General features: G+C 47.4%; 1 protein-coding gene across 5 annotated transcripts in view; it reads left to right on the forward strand.

Moving 5' to 3' along the window:
* The window catches only part of LBR (lamin B receptor), a 45,736-nt gene extending 18,553 nt beyond the window's left edge, over positions 1 to 27,183 (forward strand). For all 5 annotated transcript variants that reach the window (XM_045010497.1, XM_045010501.1, XM_045010498.1 and 2 more), the window contains exons 8-14: positions 10,721 to 10,915; positions 18,738 to 18,841; positions 19,556 to 19,681; positions 19,804 to 19,972; positions 23,543 to 23,623; positions 23,748 to 23,870; positions 25,153 to 27,183. In XM_045010497.1, coding sequence (XP_044866432.1) covers positions 10,721 to 10,915; positions 18,738 to 18,841; positions 19,556 to 19,681; positions 19,804 to 19,972; positions 23,543 to 23,623; positions 23,748 to 23,870; positions 25,153 to 25,313 — 959 coding nt within the window. In that variant the 3' untranslated portion in view covers positions 25,314 to 27,183. The remainder of the gene's footprint in view (positions 1 to 10,720; positions 10,916 to 18,737; positions 18,842 to 19,555; positions 19,682 to 19,803; positions 19,973 to 23,542; positions 23,624 to 23,747; positions 23,871 to 25,152) is intronic.
* The last annotated feature ends 776 nt before the right edge of the window (positions 27,184 to 27,959 follow it).

Raw genomic sequence — 27,959 nt, forward strand, 5'->3', positions numbered from 1 at the left:
AATAAGACTCTTCAGTCTTTCAATAGAGTTAAAATTAATTGGTATCTTGTGCATATGCTATCTTTGAAGAAACTAGGTTGTAATTAAGATATGCTGTGAACAATAACATATAATTATTAAGATTATACAGGTTAAAGACAGGGTCAAATCAACAGCTAATTTCCTTTTTTTTTTTTTTTTTTTTTTTAAGTTGGGACCGCAGCCCTTTCTCTGCGGTTGATTTACATGCAACAGTCCAGCTGCTGTAATGAGTCTGTGGTATGAGGGAGACTGGACATGTGTCAAGAGTTCTTGTTGGAGATTTGGCTAAACAGTCATTTTTTTTAAAGATTCTATGGCAGTATGCTAACTTGGCCATCAGTGATTGAAAGGCTGGTCTCACTAACACTGCTCTTTTAAACCAATAAGTCAATTGCAATTAAGGGCCTGATTCACTAGTACACTTGGTGATGCAAAGCAGCTGTGAAATAAGCTAAGCTTAAGTGGTCAGTGTGCTCTGGCTGTGTTGTGCTGGTCTGCTGTATCAGAGAATCAGCACACACAGGTTTAAAATAGAACCGATTTAAGGTTGATGCTTTCTATCCTCAAATCATTAGAAATATCTCTCGGTATTATTATTTAGGTTTTTTTAGTTCTCAGGCGGGACACTTAAAAAAACAAACAAGAAAACTAGAAAATTCCAAGATACACAACTATGTTAAAATGGAGTGAAGATTCAGTACATACAATAACTTACAGAGAAATAAATCATTTGTAACTATATATCATAAAATTGAGCATTAAAACCCAGGAAATTCACAGTTTGTTACGTCTAAAGGAAATCCAAATATGTTAAGGTATGGAAACACACAGGTAAGGTGCCCACACAACCTTAAATACCCTGTAGTGACACAATATGAAAAAACCCTGTGTCTTTAAATGGGACTACAAACACTAAAATATTTCAGCCCTAATCATGGGGTTATTGCATGACTTCACTGTAGGGGCAGAGTTAAAGTTCTGGTATCTTAATGTGTGGATTTCTTTTAAGTGTAATTCTAACTGAATTTCCTGGATTTGTAATTCTTTGTTTTGGGGTAATTAATTACACTGTCCCTTTAGAGTGCGCATGCAAGATTTTATTTTATTTTTTTGGTAACCTTTTATTGCGTAGCTATGGAGACCTGTTTTTTTGTATTGGTCCTTGTCCATGGAAATATGTGCTCTCAGTCTTAACTTCATTTTAACATAGGGTTTTTTGTTGTTGTTTTTTGGTCATGGAATACTGTAAGATTTAGGTAAATGTACCCATGGCTATGGTAAACACGATAACTTATATTGTTCTTCTGTCTCTGAGGGCACAGGATGAAGCGTTCTTATATATTCATATTGCACTACTAGTTTATGAAATCCATATATAAAATGGCTTTGGAAAGTTCTACATGCCTAAGGAATAATTTAAACTCCATTCCATATCTGTAGAACCTAATTATCTTGGTAAGAGTGTGGTCTGGTAAATTTTAATGGCTATATTGCAAGGTTGGCACAACATGGACTGGCACTATTCTCTATGGCTTGATGGATATAAAGTTGCCCAGAATTTTCACTGTAGTGTCCAGCTGTGGATGAGGGGATTAAACTTTTCAGATTGTGGAGTTCTGAATTGCATTGCTTTGTGCTCTGGGAGATTTTTTTGCTTTGGGGTGTTGCTTTCGTGTATTGGCTTCTCGGGGGCACACATTCTCCAATGTCTGATTGGTTTGTAGCTGTGCAATACCAATGAAGTGACTAACTCAAGTCAGTTTGTATTATTATATTTGGTGATTACATGTCCATGCCCACATTTTCCTTAAAATCAATCCCAATGTAACTAAAAACAAGAGAGGCTATGTTATCGCCTGTCTTTCTTGGTCTGTTATACTTTCTAGCATACTCTGAAGGCTGCTATGCAATTACTTAGCTATGGAGACCTACTGTTTTGTTGTATCTGTCCTCATCCATAGAAACAAAAAAAGGATTTTTTTTTTCTTCAGATAACTCCAGGATGCTCAGTATATTGAGCAGTTTCTAGTTCAAGTAACTTCTCATGGTGATCCCTTCATAAATACTATGGAGTTGTGCAGTTTGCACCTTTTGAAGGATATGCTCATTGCTTCCCTCCATTCCCTCCACAAGGTCCATGTGTGCCACCCTCCTATGACCTTCCATTTCAGGCACTCCTTACAGCACTCCCTACAATGCTCTTCATCACCCCCCTTCCTTAATGCTGGGGGCTGTGTGTTGTCCATTCCTCACTCTGCCATATGCCAGGGAGACTGCCAGTCTCCTGGCCCAGAGGTTCTGTTTGCTCCATTACTTCCCCATACCAGGTCCCTTAATCTCCCCTCATGCTGGGGCTGTGTGCATGCCCCCTATCCTTCCATCATTATTATTTGGTAATTTTTCTGTCTGGCAAGAAGTTATTCAGGGTCTCACACACTGAACTCTGTTGGGAAGATGGACATAGCTGAATTAGCATTATTGTGCTGGAAAGCATTATTGGGTGCTATCAACCAGTTATTTGATCTACAGATAATTGCAGAGGTGCTTGAAGCAGTTGGTTTGCTAAACAGAGGATAGAGTCTTTGTGTTTCCTCCCTTTCTTCTTCGAGTGATTGCTCCTATGCATTCCATGTAGGTGTGCGCGCCGTGCGTGCACGGCTCTTCGGAACATTTTTACCCTAGCAACTCCGGCGGGCCGGCTGGGCGCCCCCTGGAGTGGCGCCGCCATGGCACTGGATATATACCCCAGCTGGCCCGTCCGCTCCTCAGTTCCTTCTTACCGCCCGTGACGGCCAGTTGGAACAGTGGAGTGCTCTCTTACCTCCACAGCCCTAGCGTTTCTCCATTCTTCAGTGTACATAGTTGGTTAACTTAGTTTAGTTGTTAGATTAGTTGAATAAGTTTAATTAGTTATAGTATAGTAGGGGAATTAGAGGGGTTAGCCCCTCCTCTTCCACAACCGGTGCGGGCTCATGCCCAAGGCACCGGGGTTTAAGCCCTGTGCGGCTTGCCAGCGGCACATGCCCGTTGGCGACCCGCACGACTCCTGCCTGCACTGCCTCGGGGAATCTCACAGGACAGATAAGTGCCCGATCTGCACGGCGTTTAAGCTGCGCACCAGAAAGGAGCGGGACTCTCGCCTCAAGCAGCTCCTTACGGAGGTGGCTCTTCAGCCTCCCGCGCCGTCCCCGGTGGCACCGAAATCGTCCTTGGCGCGCAGCGCACCAGCGGCACCGAGCAGCCCCGGTACCGACGCTGCTAGATCTTCGCAGACGGCACCGACGTCCCGGCACCGTTCCCTCTCTCCACCGAGGAAGCGAAAGACGGCGCACTCGGCTTCTAAGCCTCCTGCTTCGGGACAGCTTACCCAGCCGGCACCGGCTGTGGTAGTGCACAAGCTGTGCACGGTTCCGTTGACTCCGGCACCTCAAGAGCCGTCGAGTCCGGTACCTCCCTGCTCCCCGGTGCCAGCCGCGGTCGAGCTGCATCTCCCGTCCACGCCCGAGACATTCTCGACGGCGAGAGAGCTTATCGAGCTCACAGAGGCACCGAGCCTCCGGCCCCCGGCACCGCCGGTGTGGGCTGTTCAGTCGGTGGGCAAGCCGGCAATGATGCGGCCCCCGACAGACGGGATGGACGGCGCTCCAAGTCTCGGACCCGGTCCCGATCCAGGAAACAGTCGCCGTCACACCGATCCCGATCCCGATCAATGTCTGGGTACCGCTCCCCGTCTCGGCACCGGCTGCAGTCCCGGTACCGCTCAGTCTCGCGGTACCGGTCGCACTCCCGGCGACGGTCCCGGTCACCGGACCGACGGTACCGTCGGAGGTCTAGCTCCCGGTACCGCTCTCGGCACCGCGACTCCCGAAGCTGCTCCCGTCACCGTCGATTGAGGTCACGGTCATGCTCCCGGTACCGAGGCAATCGACGGTCCCGATCTCCATCCTGGCACCGCGATGGTCGGCACCGATCCTCGGCACCGTCCGGGGACAAGCTGCCACCTTCCACGGCGCACTCCATCAGCGCCTCTGCCCCCCCTCCCCCGTGACCTTCGCGTCAGCCGTCAGTCGCCTCTCAGGCGGGCAGCGGGAGAGATCTCCGGGCTGGTACCCAGAACCAGGACCTTGGACCACAGCAGTGGGGTTTTTGGGTCCCCTGGGCCTACCATGAGCCCCAAGGTCTCCCTTTCCCCCCGCGGGTGCTGAACACAGGGTGCCAGAAGCCACAGCGAGCCGGCCTCCCCCATCACCACCGGGTGAGGCCCTGTCGCCGTCCGGTCCCGCTGAGCATCCGGGGCACGATACAGCTTCCCAAGCCCCTGAGCAACCACCGACAGATGTGGTGGTCCAGACTCTTTCCTCGTCTTCCTCACCGGATGAGGCGGTGGCGGGGGCCGCTACGGCGGACCCTCCTCCGATTGACTTGCGGGCCCACCAGGACCTTCTTCGCAGGGTGGCGAAGGCTATTGACCTCCCGGTGGCGGAGGTCCCGGAGGACGAAGACCTGGTGACCAATGTCATCGGAGCCAAGGCCCCGTTGCGGGTGGCCCTCCCATTTATCCGGACTATTCAGAAAAATGCCACTACCATCTGGCAGTCACCGGCGTCCGTCCCTCCTACCGCAAGGGGTGTTGAACGAAAATACTCGGTCCCCCCCACTGGATACGAGTATTTGTACACCCACCCCACTCCAGACTCCCTCGTCGTGCAGTCTGTTAATGACCGCGAGAGGCATGGACAGCCAGCCCCGGCGCCAAAGTCCAAGGACGCCAGGCGCATGGACCTGTTGGGCTGAAAGGTGTATTCGGCGGGGGGTCTCCAGCTCCGGATTGCCAACCAGTTGGCCCTCCTAGCTCGTTACACCTTTGACATTTTCGTGTCCCTCACTAAGTTCTCGGAGCTGATCCCGACGGTTTCCCGACAGGAGTTCTCCGCTCTAGTCGAAGAGGGCAGAAAAGCCTCCTGGTCCTCCATCCAGGCTGCTCTGGACTCGGCGGACTCAGGGGCCAGAACTTTGGCCTCAGGAGTGACCATGCGGCGCATCTCCTGGCTGCAGTCCTCCACCTTGCCGCTGGAGGTGCAATATACCCTGCAGGATCTCCCCTTTGAGACTCACGGTCTGTTCTCGAAGAAAACGGACTCCAGGATCCAGACCCTCAAGGATGGTCGTATCGCTATTCGCACTCTGGGTATGCACACACCGGCTACCCAGAGGCATTCATTCCGGCAACAACAGCCCTACCGGCCTTTTACCCAGGCCAGATCGCGGCCGTATAATAGTCGGCGGAACGGTCTAAACTGCCGTAGGCCATCCGGCAGCAGGCGCAACCAGGCCCAGACGTCGTCCAAGGCCCCGCAAGGGCCTAAGCAGGCGTTTTGATGGGACGCCCGAGGACGGCCCATCAGACTCTTTCCAGGATCCAACCCCTTTATTTTGCAACTGCCTTTCCCGCTTCCTCCCGGCGTGGTCCCAAATAACATCGGACAACTGGGTACTTCGTACTATCCAGTATGGTTACCGCCTTCAGTTTGTTTCGCCCCCTCCTTCCCACCCACCTTCCCCGTCCCTCTTCAGGGACCCCTCTCACGAGCAATTCCTCCTACAAGAGGTCGAGACTCTGTTGAGCTTGGGTGCCATAGAGGAGGTGCCGCAGGACATGCGGGGCAGGGGATTCTATTCCCGTTATTTCCTGATCCCCAAGGCGAAAGGAGGTCTCAGACCTATACTGGACCTCCGGGAGCTCAACAAGTACCTGGTCAAGCTCAAATTTCGCATGGTAACCCTGGGGTCCATTATCCCCTCCCTTGATCCGGGAGACTGGTTTGCCGCCCTCGATATGAAGGACGCGTACTTCCATATTGCGATCTACCCTCCCCATCGACGCTACCTGCGTTTCATGGTCAACAGTGCGCACTACCAGTTTGCGGTACTACCCTTCGGCCTATCCACCGCGCTGAGGGTCTTCACCAAGTGCATGGCGGTAGTTGGTGCAGACCTCCGCCGTCGTCGCGTTCACGTCTACCCGTATCTCGACGAGTGGCTGGTTCGCGGACCATCCCAACAACTGGTAGCAGATCAAATTTCCGAAATACTATCCCTGTTTCGGGTACTGGGCCTTCTCGTCAATGCCGAAAACTCCTCATTGACCCCATCACAGAGAGTGGAGTTCATTGGAGCGGTCCTCGACTCCACGGTGGCCAGGGCCTGCCTCCCTCGACCTCGGCACCAGACGATGGTCTCCATCATCCGAGACCTGCACACCTTTCCCACTATAACAGTTCGGTCCTGCCTACGCCTCCTGGGTCACATGGCATCCTGCATGTTTGTCACCGCCTACGCGAGACTGCGCCTTCGCCCATTTCAATCCTGGCTGGCGTCAGTGTACCGCCCGCACCGTGACTCCATAGACACGGTAGTCACGGTCACGAAGCCTACCCTCAATTCGCTCAGCTGGTGGCTGGACCCAGAGGTCGTGTGTGCAGGAGTCCCGTTCCACCCTCCTCGTCCATCCGTTACACTGACCACGGATGCCTCGGCGTTGGGATGGGGGGCTCACTTGGGAGACCTTCATACACAGGGTCTCTGGTCACCCCAAGAGCTCTCCCTCCACATCAATGTCCGGGAGCTGCGAGCGATCCGCTTGGCGTGTCTTGCCTTCCGTGCCCGTCTGCAAGACCGCTGTGTGGCGGTGTTTACGGACAACACGACGGCGATGTTCTACATGAACAAGCAGGGCGGAGCCCGCTCCTCCCAGCTCTGCAAGGAAGCCATGCTCCTGTGGGACTTCTGCGTGACCCACTCGATTCGCCTGGAAGCGTCCTTTCTTCCAGGAGTGCAGAACACGCTGGCAGACCATCTCAGCAGATCGTTCCTCTCCCACGAGTGGTCTCTCCGTCCGGATGTGGTGCACACAATTTTCCGGAGGTGGGGGTTTCCCCAGATAGACCTGTTTGCCTCCAAGGAGAACAGGAAGTGCCATCTGTTTTGTTCATACCAGGGTCGCTCCCCAGGCTCCCTGTCAGACGCGTTCCTCTGCTCCTGGACGGATCACCACCTCTACACCGTCCCTCCGTTCCCGCTCGTACACCGAGTGCTACTGAAGCTTCGGAGGGACAGGGCCCACGTCATACTCGTCGCTCCGGCCTGGCCGAGACAGCACTGGTACACCCTGCTGCTCGAGCTCTCCGTTCGGGATCCCATTCCCCTTCCGTTATGGCCGGACCTCATCACGCAGGACTTCGGCAGACTCCGCCATCCGAACCTGCAGTCCCTCCATCTTACAGCTTGGTGCCTGCATGGTTGACCCACGCAGAGAGGGACTGTTGGGCGGCAGTACAGCAAGTCCTGCTAGAGAGCAGAAAGCCTTCCACTCGCTCCACCTACCTTGCGAAATGGAAGCAATTCGCGCTCTGGTGTGATCAACGAGGCCTCAATCCCTTCGTAGTCCCTATCCCTACCATCCTGGACTACCTCTGGTACCTTAAGGAGCAAGGTCTTGCGGTCTCCTCCTTGAAGGTGCACCTGGCAGCAGTGTCCGCCTTTCGTCCATCCATGGGAGGTCGGTCCATCTTCTCCATCCAGATGGTTTCCCGCTTCCTTAAAGGCCTGGACCGCTTGTACCCGCCGGTGCGGCGTCCTACCCCGACCTGGGATTTAAACCTCGTTCTGGCCAAGCTTATGGGACCGCCCTTCGAGCCTCTGGCCACGTGCTCTCTGCTCTACCTCTCCTGGAAGACAGCCTTCCTAGTCGCAATTACATCTGCAAGACGGGTTTCTGAGCTCCGTGCATTAACGGTTAGCCCACCATACACCGTCTTCCACGGAGACAAGGTGCAGCTTCGACCACACCCGGCCTTCCTCCCTAAGGTGGCGTCGGCCTTTCACCTCATTCAGGAGATCTTCCTCCCGGTCTTCTTCCCGAAGCCGCATGCCTCACCTCGCGAGCAGCAGCTTCACACCCTGGACGTCCGCAGGGCCCTCGCTTTTTACATCGAGCGGACGAAGCCCTTCCGGCGTTCGCCACAGCTGTTTGTAGCAGTTGCCGACCGCATGAAAGGCGAGCCGGTCTCCTCGCAGCGGATTTCCTCCTGGGTGACGGCGTGCATCCGGACATGCTACGAGCTTGCTCGCGTGCCACCATGCCGCCTCACCGCTCACTCGACGAGGGCGCACGCCTCGTCGGCCGCCTTCCTGGCCCATGTCCCCATCCAGGACATCTGTAGAGCGGCCACCTGGTCTTCTGTCCACACCTTCGCTTCCCACTACGCGTTGGTGCAGCAATCCAGAGACGATGCAGCCTTCGGCTCAGCAGTCTTACGCTCTGCCACGTCTCACTCCGACCCCACCGCCTAGGTAAGGCTTGGGAATCACCTAACTGGAATGCATAGGAGCAATCACTCGAAGAAGAAAAGACGGTTACTCACCGTAGTAACTGTTGTTCTTCGAGATGTGTTGCTCCTATCCATTCCAGACCCGCCATCCTTCCCCACTGTCGGAGTAGCCAGCAAGAAGGAACTGAGGAGCGGACGGGCCGGCTGGGGTATATATCCAGCGCCATGGCGGCGCCACTCCAGGGGGCACCCAGCTGGCCCGCCGGAGTTGCTAGGGTAAAAATGTTCCGAAGAGCCGTGCACGCGCGGCGCGCACACCTACATGGAATGGATAGGAGCAACACATCTCGAAGAACAACAGTTACTACGGTGAGTAACCGTCTTTTTCCCCCCTCTCTTGGTTTCCCTAAAATCAATAAGGTTCTGGCTACTGATGCCCAGAATATTCCCTGACATTTTAGAATTAACTCAATGTGGCATTCAAAAGTTAATGTGTTTAAAGAGATAGAGGAATGTTAACAAGTTGAGTGCAAGCTCGGAGAACAGTAGAGCAAAACTTTGAAAATAAAATAGTCATACAAAAATATATCTGAAGAGTATGTATTCTGGGCATGCTCTCCTTTGTCGCTATTTACTCTTTCTGGACCAAAGGTTTCCCCTCCATTATTCAAACTTCTCCAGCAGAGTGAAAGATCATAGGGTCCTACCATCCCCAATCCCAGCTATGTCTCTTACACCAAGGCCCGTGGCAGCGGCAGCAGACAAGGGACTCTGGCTCCCCTCTATCCTGGGCTTCAGGTAACAAGTCTATTCCTGTCTGCTTTCCTACCTGGCATGCAATGTTAAGAGCTCAAGTTCTTGCTCTCACCTTTCCACTTCAAATAAGCGGTTCGTCCTATAGGATCTCTTAACCCACACTCTGGCCACAATTCTCCTCAATGCTTTCATACCCCAAGTCCCTCCAAGGACAAGGAGTGCTTCAAAAGGGCCCTCCCATGTTTCTGCTGGGCAGCTCTGCATGCTTCAGCACTCTGTCCCCTCAACACCATAGAGCAGCATTCTGAAGATCCTCTTATGCTGAGCAACACAACACACTACAATAAGACTGTTGCTCTCGAAAGAAAGTTTTTCTTACTGTTGAGAAAAGAACGCTGATGTCCAAACCTGTACCTTTTCTATTCAGGTTCTTATACTGCACCATCATCATGTATTGAGTCCCTTTCAGTACTGCTTTAAGAAGTTGAGACATGTCTAGTATATGTCAACTAGTGTTGTAGCCAAGTGGATCCAAAGCTATTTTTATATATATAAAAATATCAAATATCTTGGGATCGACGTGGCTACAACAACACTGCATGCAACTAGCATCTGTTGTGTGATTCTTATCTTTTTGTTTTTATTTTTCCCCGGGGGAAAAATAAAAACCAACATTCTTGCGTGTTTGTGTGTGTTGATCTATGTGCTTTTTATGAGGAAGGTAAGATTGAAGTGTGTGTGCATGTGGGATGGAAAGCTGCAAAGCCTGTGGCTTAGTTTAGCTTCTGTGGGAGAGCACATTCCTGGATCTCCCAAAAGATTTTTATCTCCTACACAATTGAGCTTTTAGCCCTGTGGTGGATATGTTGCCAGAGGATCATAGCTGTAGATGGTGGTCCTTGTCCTGGAGCTTTAGGTGACCTATTTGATAACCCAGGCCCAGATTATTATTTGTCTTGAAGAAAAGTACTGAAGTCTTGAACTTGATGCAATATACTATGGCGAGCCAGTGAAGTGAATAGATGGGTTCGATGTGCTTGAGGGTAAGCTGTGTTGCTGAAGAGGGGCGCTGCTGCATTTTGTATTAACTGTAGACCAGGTAGACTGTATTGCTGTAATCCTGTTGTGTGTTGCTGAAACCAGGTCATTATGTGATCGTAGCCAGCTGGAGGTGGTTGAATTCCTTGCTCATAGATATTGCTATGTTGAGAGCTTATCATAAACCTGGAATCCAGGGTAAGTTCTAAACTGCACACTGGCTTGACCAGTTGTGGGTGTGGACCTTCAACCAGAGGAGACTGTGGCTGAAAACACCTTTTAAAAACAAAACAAAACAAAAAAACTTCTAGCCAGCATGACCACTGCTTGGCCTGTTACATGCATGTTGCTATGCATATACTTTGAAGCCCTGATTCTGCTAAATGCTTAGCTGAAGTGGGACACATCTATACACGATTTTAAAATTAGATAATTATGTCATTGTAGGTATCTTGAAATCTTATTTTTCAAAACTTCACAAAATCACACACAAATGTAATGAATGACTCCTTATACTAAAAGTTTGTCTTTTGGCTTATTTGTTAACTTTTGTTTTTGTTTTGTCTTTTTTAAAGGATTTTATGCTTTTGTCCTGACTGCTGCCGCTGTAGGAAATTCTTTATATTTTGAAATTGAGCTTCATTATTTATATGACCATTTTCTGCAGTTTGCAGTCTCTGCTGCAGTTTTTTCTTTGTTGTTGAGCCTTTATCTCTATGCCCGGTCCCTGAAAGCACCTAAGGAAGAACTGTCACCTGGTGGAAATTCTGGTAAGTGTGTGAATAATATTTCAAACCTTTCCTCCCTTCTGTTTTATTACTTTCATAGTACAAAGAAATCTTTGTTAAATCAAATCTTAAGTACATTTTAGGATAATTGCCATAACAGTCTGGCTAATTATTAGATGTTTCTCATATTTATATTGCAAGTTGAATGTTTTTTAATAAAGATACAGATCCTGCATAGCACCTCAAATTTAGTTGAACTCAGAAGCATTATTTGAAGTGTTTTATGTAGCCCTGTACTTAGAGATGAGAGGAAAATGATTTTTCTTTTGCAGTTTTCAGCATTTGATAGTCTTCTGTATAGTCACTTTCACACTTTCCCCTCTTGGTTGAAACCTCTCCAACAACAGCTGGTGGGGAGGAACAGGGAGAAAATGATTGATTCAAAAACTAGAAACACTGGCAGTGGGAAGTCAGGGGTAGGAGAGAATTTCAATGTATTATTTTAACTCAGTTTTTATTTACTTGGCTGCATCTGTTTTTAAATCTAGTCATTTAACTTAGTTTTTGGAAGGATATTTTGACTCCAGTGGGACTACTCATTTATGCAAAGCTAATCATATGTGTCAGGGTTTTGCAGGATCAGTGATAAATTGGGAGGGGAAAGATTGACTATACGCAAATTTACCAAATATACAAATAAAAGTAGATTCTCTCCCCCCACCCCCCAAAAAAACCATACAGTTATGATAGTAATAATCTTGGCTTTTACTTGTAACAGTATGGGTACGGGGGGGACCATGTCAGACCTTGCTGGCTAACTGCAGAAATGTGTGTATATAACATGGCATTAAACTGACAGTGTTGCTTCTAATAGAATAGCAGTATGATGACTAACAAGGGGAGTTACCAGACAAAATGAATGAGTGAAACAAGAAAATTATTGAAAACTTGAGCTTACTGGCTTTTTGCTGGTGCTTGGGAGTGAACAGAAGAGAAATTGTCACAATAATTGTGCTTCTAAAAGTATAGTTCTAGCATTCAAAATATGACTTTTTAAAAATGGTATTCTATGTCTCTTCTATACCAGATTTTTTTCTACCTTCCAAGTGAGCCATTTCTGTCCTCCTTGTCCATCTTCAAAAGTTAACAAGAATTCCGCCTTCTAGCATATGCATATAGTATTATCTTTCTTCTTCTTCTTCTTCGAGTGCTTGCTCATATCCATTCCATGTAGGTGTGTGCGTGCCGCGTGCACATTCGTCGGAGACTTTTACCCTAGCAACTCAGTGGGTCGGCTGGGCGCCCCCTGGAGTGGCGCCACCATGGCCGCGGATATATACCCCAGCCGACCCACCCACTCCTCAGTTCCTTCTTACCGCCCGTGTCGGTCGTTGGAACTGTGGAGTGCAGCGTAGCTGACCTCCACCTCCCTAGCATTCTCTCAATTTTCTATTCTGTTTGTGTATATAGTTCTCTAAGTTGTTAATTTAGATAGTGTAGTTAGTTCTACTTGATTAGTTAGAGTTTAGTTAGTTAGTCGGGTTCTGGGCTTAGGCCCTTCCCGCCCCGGGGCCGGAGTTCATGCCCGGCTCCCCGGGATTCAAGCCGTGCTCGGTTTGCCATTGCCCGATGCCGACGGGGGATCCACATTCCTCCTGCTTGAAGTGCCTGGGGGAGTCGCACTTAACAGCTAAGTGCCCGATTTGTAAGTCGTTCAAGCCTCATACAAAGAAAGAGAGGGACATTAGACTTAAACAACTCCTCATGGAGGCGGCTCTAACCCCTCCGTCCTCGGCACCGAGCGGTCCCCCTCCGGAACTGAAAAGCGGCTCTTCGGCACCGGGCCGAACCGGTGCATCGTCTACTCCTCGGCACCGGACGCCTGCTTCCAAGTCAGGCCACAGCCGCTCGCTCTTGCCGCAAGTGAGAAAGCCTAAGACCCCTGCCGACCCGGCACCGCCCGTGGTGCGGCAAGAGGGCACGGCTCCAACGCACCGGCCGGTGCCTGCAGCCACGGTAGTGTCTGCTGAGCCGTTGCCGTCGACTCTGGTTCGCCAAGGGCCGTCGAGTCCGGCACCTATCTCCCCGGCACCCGCCGCGGTTGAGTTGATTGTCCCATCCACGCCGGAAGTCTGTGAAGTGGCGAGGGACTTGATCGCGATCTCGGATGCGGCACCGCCGCCACCCCCGGCACCGCCGGTGCGGGTAGTCCGATCGCTTGGAAAGCCGGCCCTGATCCGTCCACCTTCAGTCGGCGCCCCGGACCGGCACCGCTCCCGATCACGGTCCCGTCGCCGTTCAAGATCTCGGCACCGTTCGCGGTCGTCCCGCCGCTCGCAGTCCTGGCACCGCTCCTTGACACGACGCCGGTCGGACTCGCGGCACCGTTCCCGTTCCCGGTCGCCTTCGTATTACTCTCGGCACCGTTCCAGGTCTCGGCACCATTACCGGCACCGCTCCACTCGGAGCCGCTCTCGACGCCGAAGCTCTCGGTCACGGTTGACCTCCCGGCACCGTCCTGGTCGCAGGTCCCGGACCAGATCGCGGCACCGGAGTACCTCACGGCACCGTTCCCCGGTGCGCAAAAGCACCAGGTCGGTGGGAACATCTGCCCAAGGCCTATCTGCTCCACCGTGGCCTTCTCGACACCCCTCGGCTTCGTCCCGGGCAGGTAGCCTCTACTCCCAAGATCGGGAAGCAGATGTGCCGGAGGCTTTATTCCAGGACTCCCACTCTGAATCGCAAGCAGTTCAGCAGTGGCCTTTTTGGACACCTTGGGCTTACCACCAGGCCCAAGGGGCTCCCATAGTTCCATCTCGGACGGTCCCTGCCGAACGTCGGGCCCCAGAGGCAACAGTGAGTCACCCTCCGCCAGCTGGTACGGATGCTCAGCCACTTCCTGCCACCACCTGACCTGAACACCTGGAGCAGGAGCCCCAACAGGAGGAGCTCATCCAGGAGGTCCTCCGACCCGGTGGTTCCTCTTCTTCCTCACCAGACGAGGCGGTGGCGGGCGCGTCGTCCACGAGCCCGCCCCCACTGGACCTTGCTGCACATCAAGACCTCCTCAGACGAGTGGCACTCAACATTAACATCGAGATGGAGGAGGTCACAGAGGTCGACGACCCGGTCTGCAGCATTTTGTCGGCAGACGCGCCTACCAGGGTGGCTCTACCCTTTATCAAGACCATCCAGGCAAAAAAGGATAAGTTGTGGCAAACGCCAGCTTCTATTCCGCCGACGGCGAAAGGAGTCGAGCGGAAATACATGGTGCCATCCCAAGGGTATGAATACCTTTATATGCATCTGCCTCCTTCTTCTCTGGTCGTTCAGTCGGTTAACGACAGGGAGCGTCATGGCCAGCCGGCCCCCGCGCCAAAATTGAAAGAGGCCAGGCGTATGGACCTTCTGGGCCGTAAGGTATACTCGGCGGGCGCCCTCCAGCTGCGCGTAGCCAATCAGCATGCCCTGCTGAGTCGTTATGACTTCAACACCTGGACTGAAATGGACAAGTTTCAGGAATTGCTTCCCTCGGATTCCCGCCAGGAGTATAAAGCCTTCCTAGCAGAAGGGAAAAAGGTGGCAAGGACCTCCTTGCAGGCTTCCCTTGATGCGGCGGATTCCGCGGCCAGGTCTATAGCGACCGGAATCACCATGCGGCGCACTGCCTGGCTCCAGGCCTCCACTCTTCCGCCCGAGCTTCAGGACTTGCCCTTCGAGGGCAGTGCCTTGTTCTCGGACAAAACCGATTCTAGACTCCAGAACTTAAAAGATGGCAGAGTCACGATGCGCAACCTGAGTATGCACACTCCCGTAACCCAGCGACGCACCTACCGCCCTCAGCATTTCCGTCCGTACTTTGTACCCCGACGAGGTCAGGATTTCAATAGACGCCGAGGGCGAGGAGGCCGTAGACGATATTCGGGCCCTCAGTCCGGCCAGAATCGCGGCTCCTCTAAGCCTCAGTCGGACCCAAAGTCGTCCTTTTGAAGGCGCGCCCGGGGGCAGCATACCTTTTCCTGTCTCGGATCCTTCCCCCCCTTTCTCCAACCGCCTCTCTTATTTTTTCCCGGCGTGGTCCCTCTTGACCTCAGATGTCTGGGTTCTGCGCACTGTGAAGCACGGATACCACCTCCAGTTTGCTTCACCCCCGCCTTTTCGCCCTCCCTCCCAGTCCCTCTTCAGGGACCCCTCTCACGAGCACCTCCTTTTACAGGAGGTCCGAACGCTCCTCAATATCGGAGCGATAGAGGAGGTTCCACGGAACGACTGGGGCAAAGGCTTTTACTCCCGCTACTTTCTGATTCCAAAGTCAAAAGGGGGTCTCAGGCTGATTCTCGACCTAAGAGGCCTCAACAAATTTCTAGTAAAGTTAAAGTTCCGCATGGTCTCCCTAGGGACCATTATCCCTTCCTTGGACCCCAGGGACTGGTATGCTGCCCTCGACATGAAAGATGCTTATTTTCATATAGCCATCTTTCCTCCACACAGACGATACCTCCGCTTCGTAGCGGGCCATCGCCATTTCCAGTTTGCAGTCCTACCCTTTGGCCTCTCCACAGCACCTCGAGTCTTCACGAAGTGCATGGCGGTGGTGGCCGCCCACCTCCATCGCCAAGGGCTCCACGTGTTCCCCTACCTGGACGATTGGCTCCTCAAGGGGGCCTCTCGAGAACAGACCGTGGAACATGTGCGAGTGGCATTGGCCCTGTTCACGGATCTCAGCCTGTTGCTCAATACGGACAAATCCACCCTGGTTCCCACACAGAGGCTGGACTTCATAGGAGCGACCTTGGACTCCACTCGGGCCAAAGCCTGTCTCCCTCAGCCAAGGTTCCTGGCGTTGACGTCCATTGTCCGCAGCCTTCAGGCTTTCCCTACGACCTCGGTCCGCACCTGCCTCACTCTGATAGGACACATGGCGGCGTGTACGTTCGTCACCAAATACGCCAGGCTTCGGCTCCGCCCGTTTCAAACATGGTTACATTCGGTGTACCGCCCGGCCAGAGACTCGCTGGACACCCTGGTCACCGTTCCATTGAGTGCACTTCGGTCCCTCGACTGGTGGCTGAACCCCTCCACGGTCTGTGCGGGGCTGCCCTTTCACCCGCCCCAACCAACGCTGTCCTTGATGACAGACGCGTCTTCTCTTGGCTGGGGAGCCCACCTAGGTCATCTCCGCATCTAGGGCCTGTGGTCACCAGAGGAGCTCTCCCTCCACATAAACATGCGGGAGCTCAGAGCAGTTCGCCTAGCCTGCCAGGCATTCCGCAGGCCTCTGTCCGGCCGTTGTGTCGCCGTCCTTACGGACAACACAACGGCCATGTACTACATAAACAAACAGGGCGGGACTCGCTCCTCCCCGCTTTGTGCAGAGGCCATCCACTTGTGGGAATTTTGCCTGGCTCATGCAATCGACCTGGTGGCCTCCTTTCTCCCGGGAGTTCGGAACACTCTCGCGGATCGATTGAGCATATCCTTCCTGTGCCACGAGTGGTCCATAAGACCGGACATTATCCACGCGATCTTCCGTGAGTGGGGCTTTCCCCAGGTGGACCTCTTCGCGACACGTGCGAACAGGAAGTGCCAAGCGTTCTGCTCGTTCCGGGGGCACTCTCCAGGGTCGATCTCAGACGCGTTCCTCATCCAGTGGATGCACCAACTGCTTTACGCGTTTTCCCCCCTTCCCTCTAGTCCACAAAGTTTTGTTGAAACTCCGGCAAGACGGGGCCCACCTGATCCTGATCGCCCCAGCATGGCCCAGGCAACCGTGGTACTCCACGTTGCTCAGCCTCTCGGTATCCCCACCGATCACCCTCCCCCTCTGCCCGGACCTCATAACACAGGAGCACGGGACTCTTCGCCACCCGGACCTCCCCGCTCTCCACCTCACGGCGTGGCTCCTGCGTGGCTAGACGCCTCTGAGCTACGCTGCTCCGCCCCTGTGCAGCACATCTTGCTCAGCAGCAGGAAACCTTCCACTCGGTCCACGTACTTGGCCAAGTGGAAGCGCTTCTCGTTATGGTGTGAGTCACGTTCTTTGGTACCCATGGAGGTTCCCGTTCCGGCCATATTGGACTACCTGTGGTTCCTTAAGCAACAAGGCCTTGCTATTTCTTCTCTGAAAGTGCACTTAGCGGCCATATCCGCCTTCCACCCTGGCGAACGTGGACACTCAGTGTTCTCTCACCCGGTGGTGATTAGATTCCGCAGGGGGCTGGAACGCCTCTACCCTCCGGTCTGTCGCCCCGCCCCTACCTGGGACCTCAATCTGGTACTGACCAGGCTCATGGGGCCACCCTTTGAGCTGCTGGCAACCTGTTCTCTTCTCTACCTTTCGTGGAAGACGGTTTTTCTGGTTGCCATTACTTCAGCCCGCAGGGTCTCCGAGCTACGGGCCCTGACTGTAGACCCTCCTTACACGGTCTTTCATAAAGACAAAGTGCAGCTAAGGCCGCATCCCGCTTTTCTGCCTAAAGTGGTTTCGGCCTTTCATACTAATCAGGACATTTTCCTCCCGGTCTTCTGCCCAAAGCCTCACGCATCTCCCCGAGAGCAGCGCTTACATTCCTTAGATGTCCGCAGGGCACTTGCCTTCTACATCGATCGCACCAGGCCCTTTCGTAAGTCCCCTCAGCTCTTTGTGGCAGTAGCGGATCGTATGAAAGGCCTCCCTATCTCCACTCAGAGGATTTCATCGTGGCTCACAACCTGCATCTGCACGTGCTATGACTTGGCCCATGTTCCGGCGGGCCACCTCACTGCGCATTCCACGAGAGCTCAGGCTTCCTCGGCCGCCTTCCTGGCGCACGTACCGCTCCAGGAGATCTGCAGAGCAGCAACCTGGTCCTCGGTGCACACATTTACCTCGCACTATGCTTTGGTGCAGCAATCTAGAGACGATGCCGCCTTCGGTTCGGCAGTTTTGTACTCAGCCACGTCTCACTCCGACCCCACCGCCTAGGTAAGGCTTGGGAATCACCTACATGGAATGGATATGAGCAATCACTCGAAGAAGAAAAGACGGTTACTCACCGTTGTAACTGTTGTTCTTCGAGATGTGTTGCTCATATCCATTCCACACCCACCCACCTTCCCCACTGTCGGAGTAGCCGGCAAGAAGGAACTGAGGAGTGGGTGGGTCGGCTGGGGTATATATCCGCGGCCATGGTGGCGCCACTCCAGGGGGCGCCCAGCCGACCCACTGAGTTGCTAGGGTAAAAGTCTCCGACGAATGTGCACGCGGCGCGCACACACCTACATGGAATGGATATGAGCAACACATCTCGAAGAAATGGACAAGTTTCAACGGTGAGTAACCGTCTTTTCTCCTATTTCCACCCCCCCCCACACACACACACACCCACCCAAAAAAAATAATTAGTCACACTTTATTCACTTATGCATTGTTTCATTTTCTTGATTAAAACTGCTACATGTTCTTGGCTGAAGTTACATTGCTGCTATCCAGCGCAGAGTGAGAGGTGCGGTGGGGAATTTAAGAGTAGGAGCAGCTAAGATTAGTTAGTATGTAACTTGCACATGGGGATTGTGATGTCACTGTGTCACAGAAAATGAAATTCACAAGCTCCTAACAGCAGAGTTTATGGAAGAGGCAAACTTCAAGGAGGAATAAAAGATGAAAAATTTCCTCAAGAAATTATTGGGCAGACTTAGCTTATGTTTTTACCATATGAGGGCTCTCAGGAAAAATTCCATTATAACTTTTTTTAAATTCACATTTTAGGATTACTGCACGACTTGTAACCACAGATAAAGTAATAGTTGTTTTTTAAGTGTTGGAGGAAGGTGGTGGGGAACAGACAGAAAGCCATTACTGGAAGCATGTGCATTTTGTTTGCAGGGAACTTTGTTTATGACTTGTTCATTGGACGTGAATTAAACCCTCGCATTGGAAATTTTGACCTCAAATACTTCTGTGAGATGCGTCCAGGCTTAATTGGCTGGGTGAGTATGAGTACTCTTAACCATTTTGTTTCACTTGCTTGGATCTTACTAAATATGAAAACTTTTAATTGTGGTAAAGAAATATATGCTTGAAAGAAGGGAAAATGTGCAAAACAGCTGTGTATTGAAAGACATGATTAAAACAGATCTCACAGGAACAGTTTTTACAGCTCTATCACATTGCTTGTATTAAGCATTCTAAAAGTGTGACTATGCAGAGGTTATACTTTTTTGAACCATGGCTACTAATGAGTTACCTTTTTGTGAAATTTGTAGGTTTTTTTTTTTTTTTAAATAAATGTAACCTAGATCTTGGGTCTAAATTGCCAGACAGTCTGCTTTTAAAAATGAACTATAACATAGTACAGGGGTAGGCAACCTATGGCACGGGTGCTGAAATCGGCACGCATGCTGATTTTCAGTGGCACTCACACTGCCTGGGTCCTGGCATTTTAATTTAATTTTAAATGAAGCTTCTTAAACATTTTAAAAGTCTTATTTACTTTACATACAACAATAGTTATATATTATAGACTTATAGAAAGATATGTTCTAAAAACGTTAAAATGTATTACAGGCACACGAAACCTTAAATTAGAGTGAATAAATTAAGACTCGGCACACCACTTCTGAAAGGTTGCTGACCCCTGACATAGTAGAAATAAGTGTCTTGAAATTTGTGCAAAATTTGTAGTGAAATCTGACTCTTTTTAGGTTGTTATTAACTTGGCAATGCTGTTGGCTGAGATGAAGGTACAGGATCGTAATGTGCCATCTTTGTCAATGATACTGGTTAATAGTTTCCAACTTCTCTATGTGGTGGATGCTCTCTGGAATGAGGTAACTGACATTCCCTTCAGTCTGTAGTAAACTTTTGCTGGCATATCCAGTTAAATTGTGACAGACTAATGTACTCGTGCTTTTTTTTTATGAATTGTAAATTTCCCTCCTAATCTCTCTAGGAAGCTATCTTGACTACAATGGACATTACCCACGATGGGTTTGGGTTCATGCTAGCATTTGGAGATTTGGTATGGATTCCATTCGTCTACAGTTTACAAGCCTTCTATTTAGTCAATCATCCTAGTGAAATTTCTTGGCCTATTGCTTCTGCAATTATTATTCTGAATAGTAAGTCATGAACATTTTTTTACAATTACAAAACTAATCTTTATTTCCTTTTCTGAGAGAGGAAGGATGGTCCAGTGGTTAGGGCACTTATGAGGCCTGGAGTTCATTTCCCTTCTCTGCTACAGACTTCCTATGTGGCCTTGGGCAAGTCATTTAATCTCTGTCTCAGTTCCCCACCACAGTAATAGGAGTTCCCCACCATAAGTTAAAAATTGTGAGGCCCCCATTACTACAATAGTTCTTGAGTAGGCATATTAAGTATTATAGGTTTACATACACTAAAAAAACCCGAATATACTCTGGACAACTAATGAGTTACTTAAGAGGGGATATTTTTTGGCTAGCAATTACTGCAAAGAATAAACTCATGTTAGATTCACCTAATGTGAGCTGTTGTAAAATTAGGCAAATAGCTAGATGAGTTGATGTATCCCCTGGAAGACCTTTAATACCCCCAGAAGTACACATACCTGTGTTTTGAGAACCACTGTTGTATGGGATCGTCCACCATCTTAGAGAGTTCGGCACCTGGTTCAGAACCAGTGCCTGATTTTGCATGCGTTTTGATGAGTTAGTCCATACTTTCAGGGCAGAAGCCTGGAGGCACCTGATAAGGCACCTTCTTCATAGGGTGATTCCTATACATAAAGCTAGGAGGGCCAGTAGCTATAGACATTAAGCTATGGTTGGCCTGCACATTTTACCAACATGTATATCAAGTTTTGGATCCAGTTGAATCTGTCTAGTGATGGGTAGACCTTTTGCCAGAGAAATCTTTCCACTCCCAAGCAAACTGCCTTTGTGAAGGGAGGGAATGAAGGAGCTGTTCTTAGTGTTTATCACAAATCCATGTGCTCGAAGCAGATCTAGTGTCCGGATTGTGGCACTGTGTGCTGCTGCTTGGATCAGAGCTCTGATCAAGATGTCATCTAGGAAAGGATAAGGACATGTGGGAGCCCTGAGATTTGAGCCTGGCTATTACTACCACCAGCATCTTGGTAAAGACCCAGGGGGTGGATGAAAGGCTAAAAAATAGAAGCGTTTGGTACTGGTATGCAAATCTCAGCAGTCTGTGGTGTCATGGTCGTATGGGAATGTGGAGATCTACATCTGTTAGAGCCACAGTAACGAGGAACTCCCCTTGAGACAGGAATGCTACTGTTGAAGCTAGGATCTCAATCCAGAATCTCTTTCTTCATTCATTTGCTGAGCTGCTTGAGATCCAGGATAGCTCTGGGACACCCCTCAGTCCCCTCCGGTGTGCTTCTGAACAATGAAGTATAGTCTTAAGAATTTTTCTTCTGAGGGAACTTTTTCTATTACTCCTATGCCCAGGAAATGTGACTTTTTGTTTAATACCAGCTTGTGTTTGATGGGGGTTTGGGTGAACAAGGGATGGGCTGGAGCCTTTAGTTTGAAGAAGTAACTGCCTCTCTCACTCACTGTCTTTAGTTTGATAGAGATCATACTTCTGAGAACTGGGAAATTCTGCGTCCTAGATTCATGTTTGGATGTAGGCACATTTGTTTGTTGTCCTAGTGGGCTCTTACAAGCGGTGGACCCACCTTTTGGATTTTCCACCCAATCTCTGGTCCCAGAGTTTTCCCCTGGTACCTTTGTGAGGAGGATGGACAAATAGAGTGTTTTTGACTTGCTGGGTTTGTGGTCTCTCCTTAGAGGACTTGGGGGAAAGGACTGTTTCAGCTTGTCTAGATTTTTCTCCAAAGAGGAGAGGGCCTCTAAATTTAGATGAGCACGGAATTTCTTTGGAGTGAGCATCAACTTTCCAGGGTTCCAGAGCTGGATGCCCATGGCTCTCACTGAAAATCTCATTGCATCCATTCAGGCATCTGCCATAAAGGTTGTTGCTAGGGAAATTTTCTTAAGTGTAGACCTGAAGTCAAGATAGCCTCTGTTCTTCATGGCCTTAAGGTCATCCACCCTGGATATTATCGTTCATCCAAAGTCTCCAGATTGGGCTTTTCTGTGTAGGAGTTAGGGCTTTGTGGAGTAGTGGGACCAACATGCATTCCTGACCTAAAGCCCTGTGTTCTACCAGTGCAAGGTTTACCTGGCTAAAAACAGGCAGGGCCCAATTTGCCATTCAAAGAGCCTGTAAAAGCTGCTTCACAGATAGAATACCATTTGATTTAGTTTGGTGTTTGTCATGCATGACTGAAGGCAAAGGAGTGTAGCAGGGAGGCATTGCAATGCTGGTTCTGGGTGACTGAGACCAGATCCAATGGAGGGAAAACAAAGAGGCTGTTTGCTTCTGCTCAAAAAGTGGATAAAATAATAAGTGAGCAAAGAAAAGTAAGGAGCAAAGTGAACTATCACTTTGCTGCTGTGGAGGCAGAAGATCTGGCAGCAGGGTCGAAAAAGGGGTGTGGCTAGCACAGTCTAGGCAACAGGGGAATAGTCCATAAATATCAGAATTGTGGGAGATGCTGGGCTACAGAAATCCATCTAAATAATCTTTTGAACCAGATGGGTTTTCCTTTGTCTCTCCTCTGAGATGAACAGTCTAGCTGAAGATCTAAAATATTTTATCCTCTGCAAATAAAATGGTAAGGCACGTCTGGCATCCAGTGTATGAAGCATAAGCAGGCAAGCATGGGTGTTGCTAGCACTGGCTGTGCAACAGCTTTGAACTGCCTTCTGAAACTGCACTCAAGAGGGGAACAGTATAGCCCGTATGTATCAGAATTCTGGGAGAGCTCCTCGAAATGCAATAACACTTTTATACATTTTATTCATTCATTTTACTTCATATCTGCTACCGGCAAGAGATGCAAAATGCTTCTTTTTTTTCCCCCTTCCTTTTCAATTCTGAGGTTTCTTTCATTTGAATAAATGCTTAATTTTTAATATGCTGGAACATTGTCCCATTTTCCTTTAAATTTCTTTTGTGCCCACCCCTCTTCTTTCTTACATTTTTATCAATTGTGCTAGGGTACATAGTAGTACAATGCAAACGTCAAAAACATACAGTGAAAATGTAGTGGCCCAGGTGCAACATCTCATCTACTCTTTAGCTTGTTTTTTTTTTTTTTTTAAATTGAATTCAATTTATCTTCTCTTAAAAGTTTACTTGACTGGGGAGAGTGGGCAAGTAAACATGGTAAGACTATAGTAGTGCATATGAAGAGCGTAATAAAAAAGAATGTAGCCATGAATGTTGTTGCCTCTTGGACGTCCATCTGCTTGCAATGATATATTGGGCATGTATTTTCCCAGAATAACCTGTTGTGGGTTATTTAATAGAAATGTAAAATCCAGCATCATGTTAAAAATGAAACGTGTAAAAAGGCAAAGTTCTTGGTAAAGATTCTCCAAAATCCTATATCTATGTATAAAGCTTCAGATACAGTATGAAACACATTAACATTTGAAACCCAAGGTTTTTTTTACAATATTTCAGTTCTATTAGTGAGTGATTCTTGAGCGCTGGGTAATTATAACTGTGTCTAATGAAATAATTTTGTGACTGTACAAGCGGGTATTTTGATGATAGAAAAGTTTACTGAAACATATTGCAATTATGAAATGAAAATATTTTCTTTATTTTAGTCTTTGGGTATTACATTTTCCGTGGTGCAAACTCACAGAAAAATGCATTTCGGAGGAATCCAAATGATCCCAAATTGGCTCGTAAGTATCTTTTGGCTACCTTAGTGTTCAGTTTTTTTACTACTTTCCATACAGCATCTCTCAATTATGTACTCTTTACATGCACATTTTTAACATTATTTTATACCCTATTTTCTGTATGCAGACTTGAAATGTATTCCCACTGCAGCTGGAAAAAGTCTTCTAGTCACAGGCTGGTGGGGCTTGGTTCGTCACCCTAACTATCTAGGTGATATTATGATGGCTCTGGCTTGGTCCCTATCATGTGGTAAGATCCTGAAACTAAAGTGCTTTCTATTAAAAACTTGTGCATGTGTTTTGGCAACTGACTTCCATTTTCTAATTTGCAAATAATTATTTAAGACGCTAGACTGTCTGTAGTTAACAGAAAGTTTTAATTCAGTGGAATAAGCCTGATTTGACATCTGGCTTCCCATTACATAATCCCTTTGAACCAAGTTTAGGTCTTAGATAAACTTCTGAATCCTCCTGCTTTACCTGTGCTCTTCTGGGGATGGCTGACTTGTGAGCCCCTTCTTCATTCATCCGTCCTGGGGCTGCCAGCTGGGCTATGATGTTTACAAATGGAGCTAGAGGAAGTACTACTTTAGTAGGCAGGGTTTCCCGCTGCTTGGGGACAAGTGTCACCAGATATGGGCAGGATCTCAAAACAGAGTACATCCAAATGAATTGATGACAGTTAACACACATGAAGGAGGCTGTGTGTTGAACTTTTGTTGCTGAGAATTTGTTTTAAACTCCGAAGTTTTATGCCTTGGAATTAGGATGCAGCTAAAATTGAGCAAATCTTCCACTATTAAAAATATTTCAGTTAAAAAACATCCAAACTTCAGAAAGTATGGAAATTCAACATTTAGGTTCAAATATCAATTATTTCAGCTTTTAAATATTTTGAGTATAGTGAAGTTCACCTAAAGAGCACCGTCAGCAGTCTCTTATCTTAAATTTGGAGATCTAGGTATTGGGAGGATACTTTACCTTCACATTTCCTTGCTTTTGTATGCATCGCACAATACTGTAATATTCTCTCAATGCATTTTTCTGCCTGAATATCCCTTTTGCTTTAGCCTACAGGAAGTGTGCGTTTGTGAGCTTTAATGTAAAATTACTTGCTTTAAGCATTGTAAAATTTGTCACATGTGTACATAAAACAGAGAGCAGGTTTGCAAAATTACAAGGCCTTCTTCCTTTACACCTCTCCTCCAAAAACAAACTGTTAGTCTAGACAAACCACCTGCAAAATGTGCCATAGCAGTCTTGCTATATCCTATTATTGAGTGCTAACAAGAGGTTCACTACTGTACAAATAGATGCAATCTCTTTGAAGATGCTCACAGGCCAGAACAAGCACATGCCATACAGTTTGGTATGGATAAAATGTTGTGTTTTGTATAATGTTTGACCTGATAGTTGGAACCCAATATCTGTATCATGACTTGTATTTCAAGGTTTTTACTCTTACTCTGAATACCAGCATATTTTTCTGAGTTTTGCTATATGTACAATGACTTTCCAACTGTGTTCTACAGGTTTTAATCATATTTTGCCATATTTCTACGTGATTTATTTCATCTGCTTGCTTATTCATCGAGAAGCTCGTGATGAACATCAGTGTAAGAAAAAATATGGCTTGGCATGGGAAAGGTACTGTCAACGTGTACCATACCGTATATTTCCATACATCTACTAAGGTACTCCAGGAACTTGTGTTGCAAACTACGTCTGCAGTTACACATTCTTTGCAAATAAAAACATGCCCCATACCTTTGCACTTGGTCTGTTTGTTAAATTTTTAGGCTTTTCTTAAAGGTGTGATTAAACAACGTAGTGAACAAACAAATATGATTATTAGACAGCCGTCTCCAAATATTTACCAACTAGTCATTTTAAGCTACACGGTGTATTCAGTTAGAATAAACCAGTTACCTTGTGATGTATGAATAAGTAAAAGATAAGGAAATACAGTTCACATAACTCACATATTTAACTGACTTTCAGTATTATCCCTGAGAAAATGTGCTCTCTTTCCCTCCCCCCACCCCACAAAACAAAACAAACAAAAACTGTAGGGTGCAAGGCTTTGGGGTTTACAGCCCAATCAAAATTGTAAGGTTTTGTGAATTTCTTTTTATTCTTGAGGACCCAATTTTTTAAGTGAAACCGTAATCTACTGAGTTTACATTTTTTTAGAAAAAGTTCATTTAATTGAGCACTGTGATGTGATGTATGTTTTTGTTATATTAAGGGAATACGATTTCCATCCAGCTCACTCTTCTTCAATCACTTGCTGGTTCCCAGCGCTGAGGAGCTAAAAACCATAATCCTGCATTCAGTGATAAATGGAAGATATTATAAGGTGTATAGTACACACTATGAAGTAAATTAGCTACAGTGTGTTTGCTCTGAGTTTTGTAAAATAGTTCTTAATGTACCATAGGATCCATTGACTGTATTATAAAACCTTCATGTTTTTCCTGTACAGTGTTTGAGAATGTGAGATACAATAGTTTTTTTTAGGAACAGGGAGAAACAAACCATTTCCAGTATTTTTTTTTTTAAAGTTCTTAAGGATTTTGTAAAGTAATGTATTAATTGTCTTGAAAATTAATTGAAGTATTCATTTTAATATTGTTGACAAATATGCTATGAAAATGTAGAAAATATATTCAATCCAAAGTTTGTGAATCTGGCATTACTACCTCAAATGTAGGTTTTGCCTTTTATACTGTTGCAAATAGCAAAGTTTTTTCAGTGTTTCTATTTAAGTCAATTTTTACATGAATCTTTGTCACATTCTAATATATTTTTGTATATATTTGACTTTTTTTTAATCTAGCGTATATATTTTTATCTACTTCTGTCAGTTATGTTCTTTATATCCCAAGAATGGAATTCTATCCCACTGCAAAGGTTTAATTTGTATTTGATTAACTGTAAGTGGGTTAATTTTAATAAGGCTGGGAGAGTGCTGAGGTAATTTTGCATTAATGAACATTGGGGAACTAGTTTTATCCTGCTTGTCTTTCAGTTGGTAGCTTTTTTCAGATACAAAAATTTAATAAGTCATTGGTCTTGAATTTTAATTGCACTGTGGAGGGAAATTTGGTACTCCATAGTCAGGGTTCCTATCAGATTACAATTGTTAAAAATGTTGAATAGTTGGATGTGTTAAAAATAGTAATATAATTGAAAAGCTAGTGTTTGCTTTTTTTTAAAATGCATTGAGTCATTTTAGTGAATATAGCATAACTTGTTCAACATGATCATGACAGCTTCAGCAGGTCCATGTGGTTGCTGTTGTAAGGAGAATATTTTAACACCAACTATTTTGATTTCTGGAAAAAAACGTGGTTAAAAGTACCACTTTTTAAAATGAGGTTAAATTATGCTATTAAAAAATAAACTAGCAACCTTTCTACAGTCTGCATGCCATTCTTTGGAGACATGGGTATATATCAACTGCAATTTTTTCTGTATGCTCATATTTTTGATGTAAAATTGATTAAGTAGCATTTTATACAAACAACCTGTAAACTGAAATAAAATTGTTTTAAAAAGTGGTAGAGTGCAAATTTTGATCACTTATTTATATATTTAATTGCATTTTTAAGAAAACAGTGCCAGCTGAATCTTCATTTGAATCATCACCTGAAGAGAAACAAAATTTCAAATGAGGTGTTTTATTTGTAAAAATTTTCTTGGCCCTTCACTAATGGCAGCACTTAAACTCTATAAGCAAGTTTTTGGACCTATTAAGCAGAGTTATTTAAACATTCCTCTTCACATTTTTGGTTTAATCAGGAGTAACTCACATTTGTAACAAGTGTGGATCTTCACAGTGTGAGGGGCACCTACCCCAGTAGTTTGAATTCGTTAATCTCACCCATGCCCAGCTAATGCCGTGCTGTTTTATGTAGGGGTGGGAATGAGATTTTTCTAATTATGCAGTACATAATGTGGAAGTTGTCCATGAAATAGTGCCTTTAATTTCCTCTGCAATGGTAAGATGTCCTTGCAAGAGAAGACAAGAGGCCCAGCCTTGAATGTTGGTCAGCCTGCTATTGGGTAAGAAGAACCTAATTCTGTCTCCTTCTGTGTGCTTTTCAGGGGGGAGCAGTGTTAGGTTTACATGCACTCTTAATATATGTTGGGACAAAGTTTTAATTTTGTGCATCATCAATATAAGTAACTAAATTCTGTTTGCACAGTCTTTTTCTGGTGATGGGGAAGAGGCCAAAATATACATTAATATACATTTTATTAAAATGGAGAAGTGAAAAAGATCTTCATACCAGATCAGTGGTCCATATAATCTGGTTGCTATTTTTAAACCTGG

This window comes from Mauremys mutica, chromosome 3 (assembly GCF_020497125.1).
Source record: "Mauremys mutica isolate MM-2020 ecotype Southern chromosome 3, ASM2049712v1, whole genome shotgun sequence".
In the NCBI taxonomy this organism is placed as follows: Eukaryota; Metazoa; Chordata; order Testudines; family Geoemydidae; genus Mauremys; species Mauremys mutica.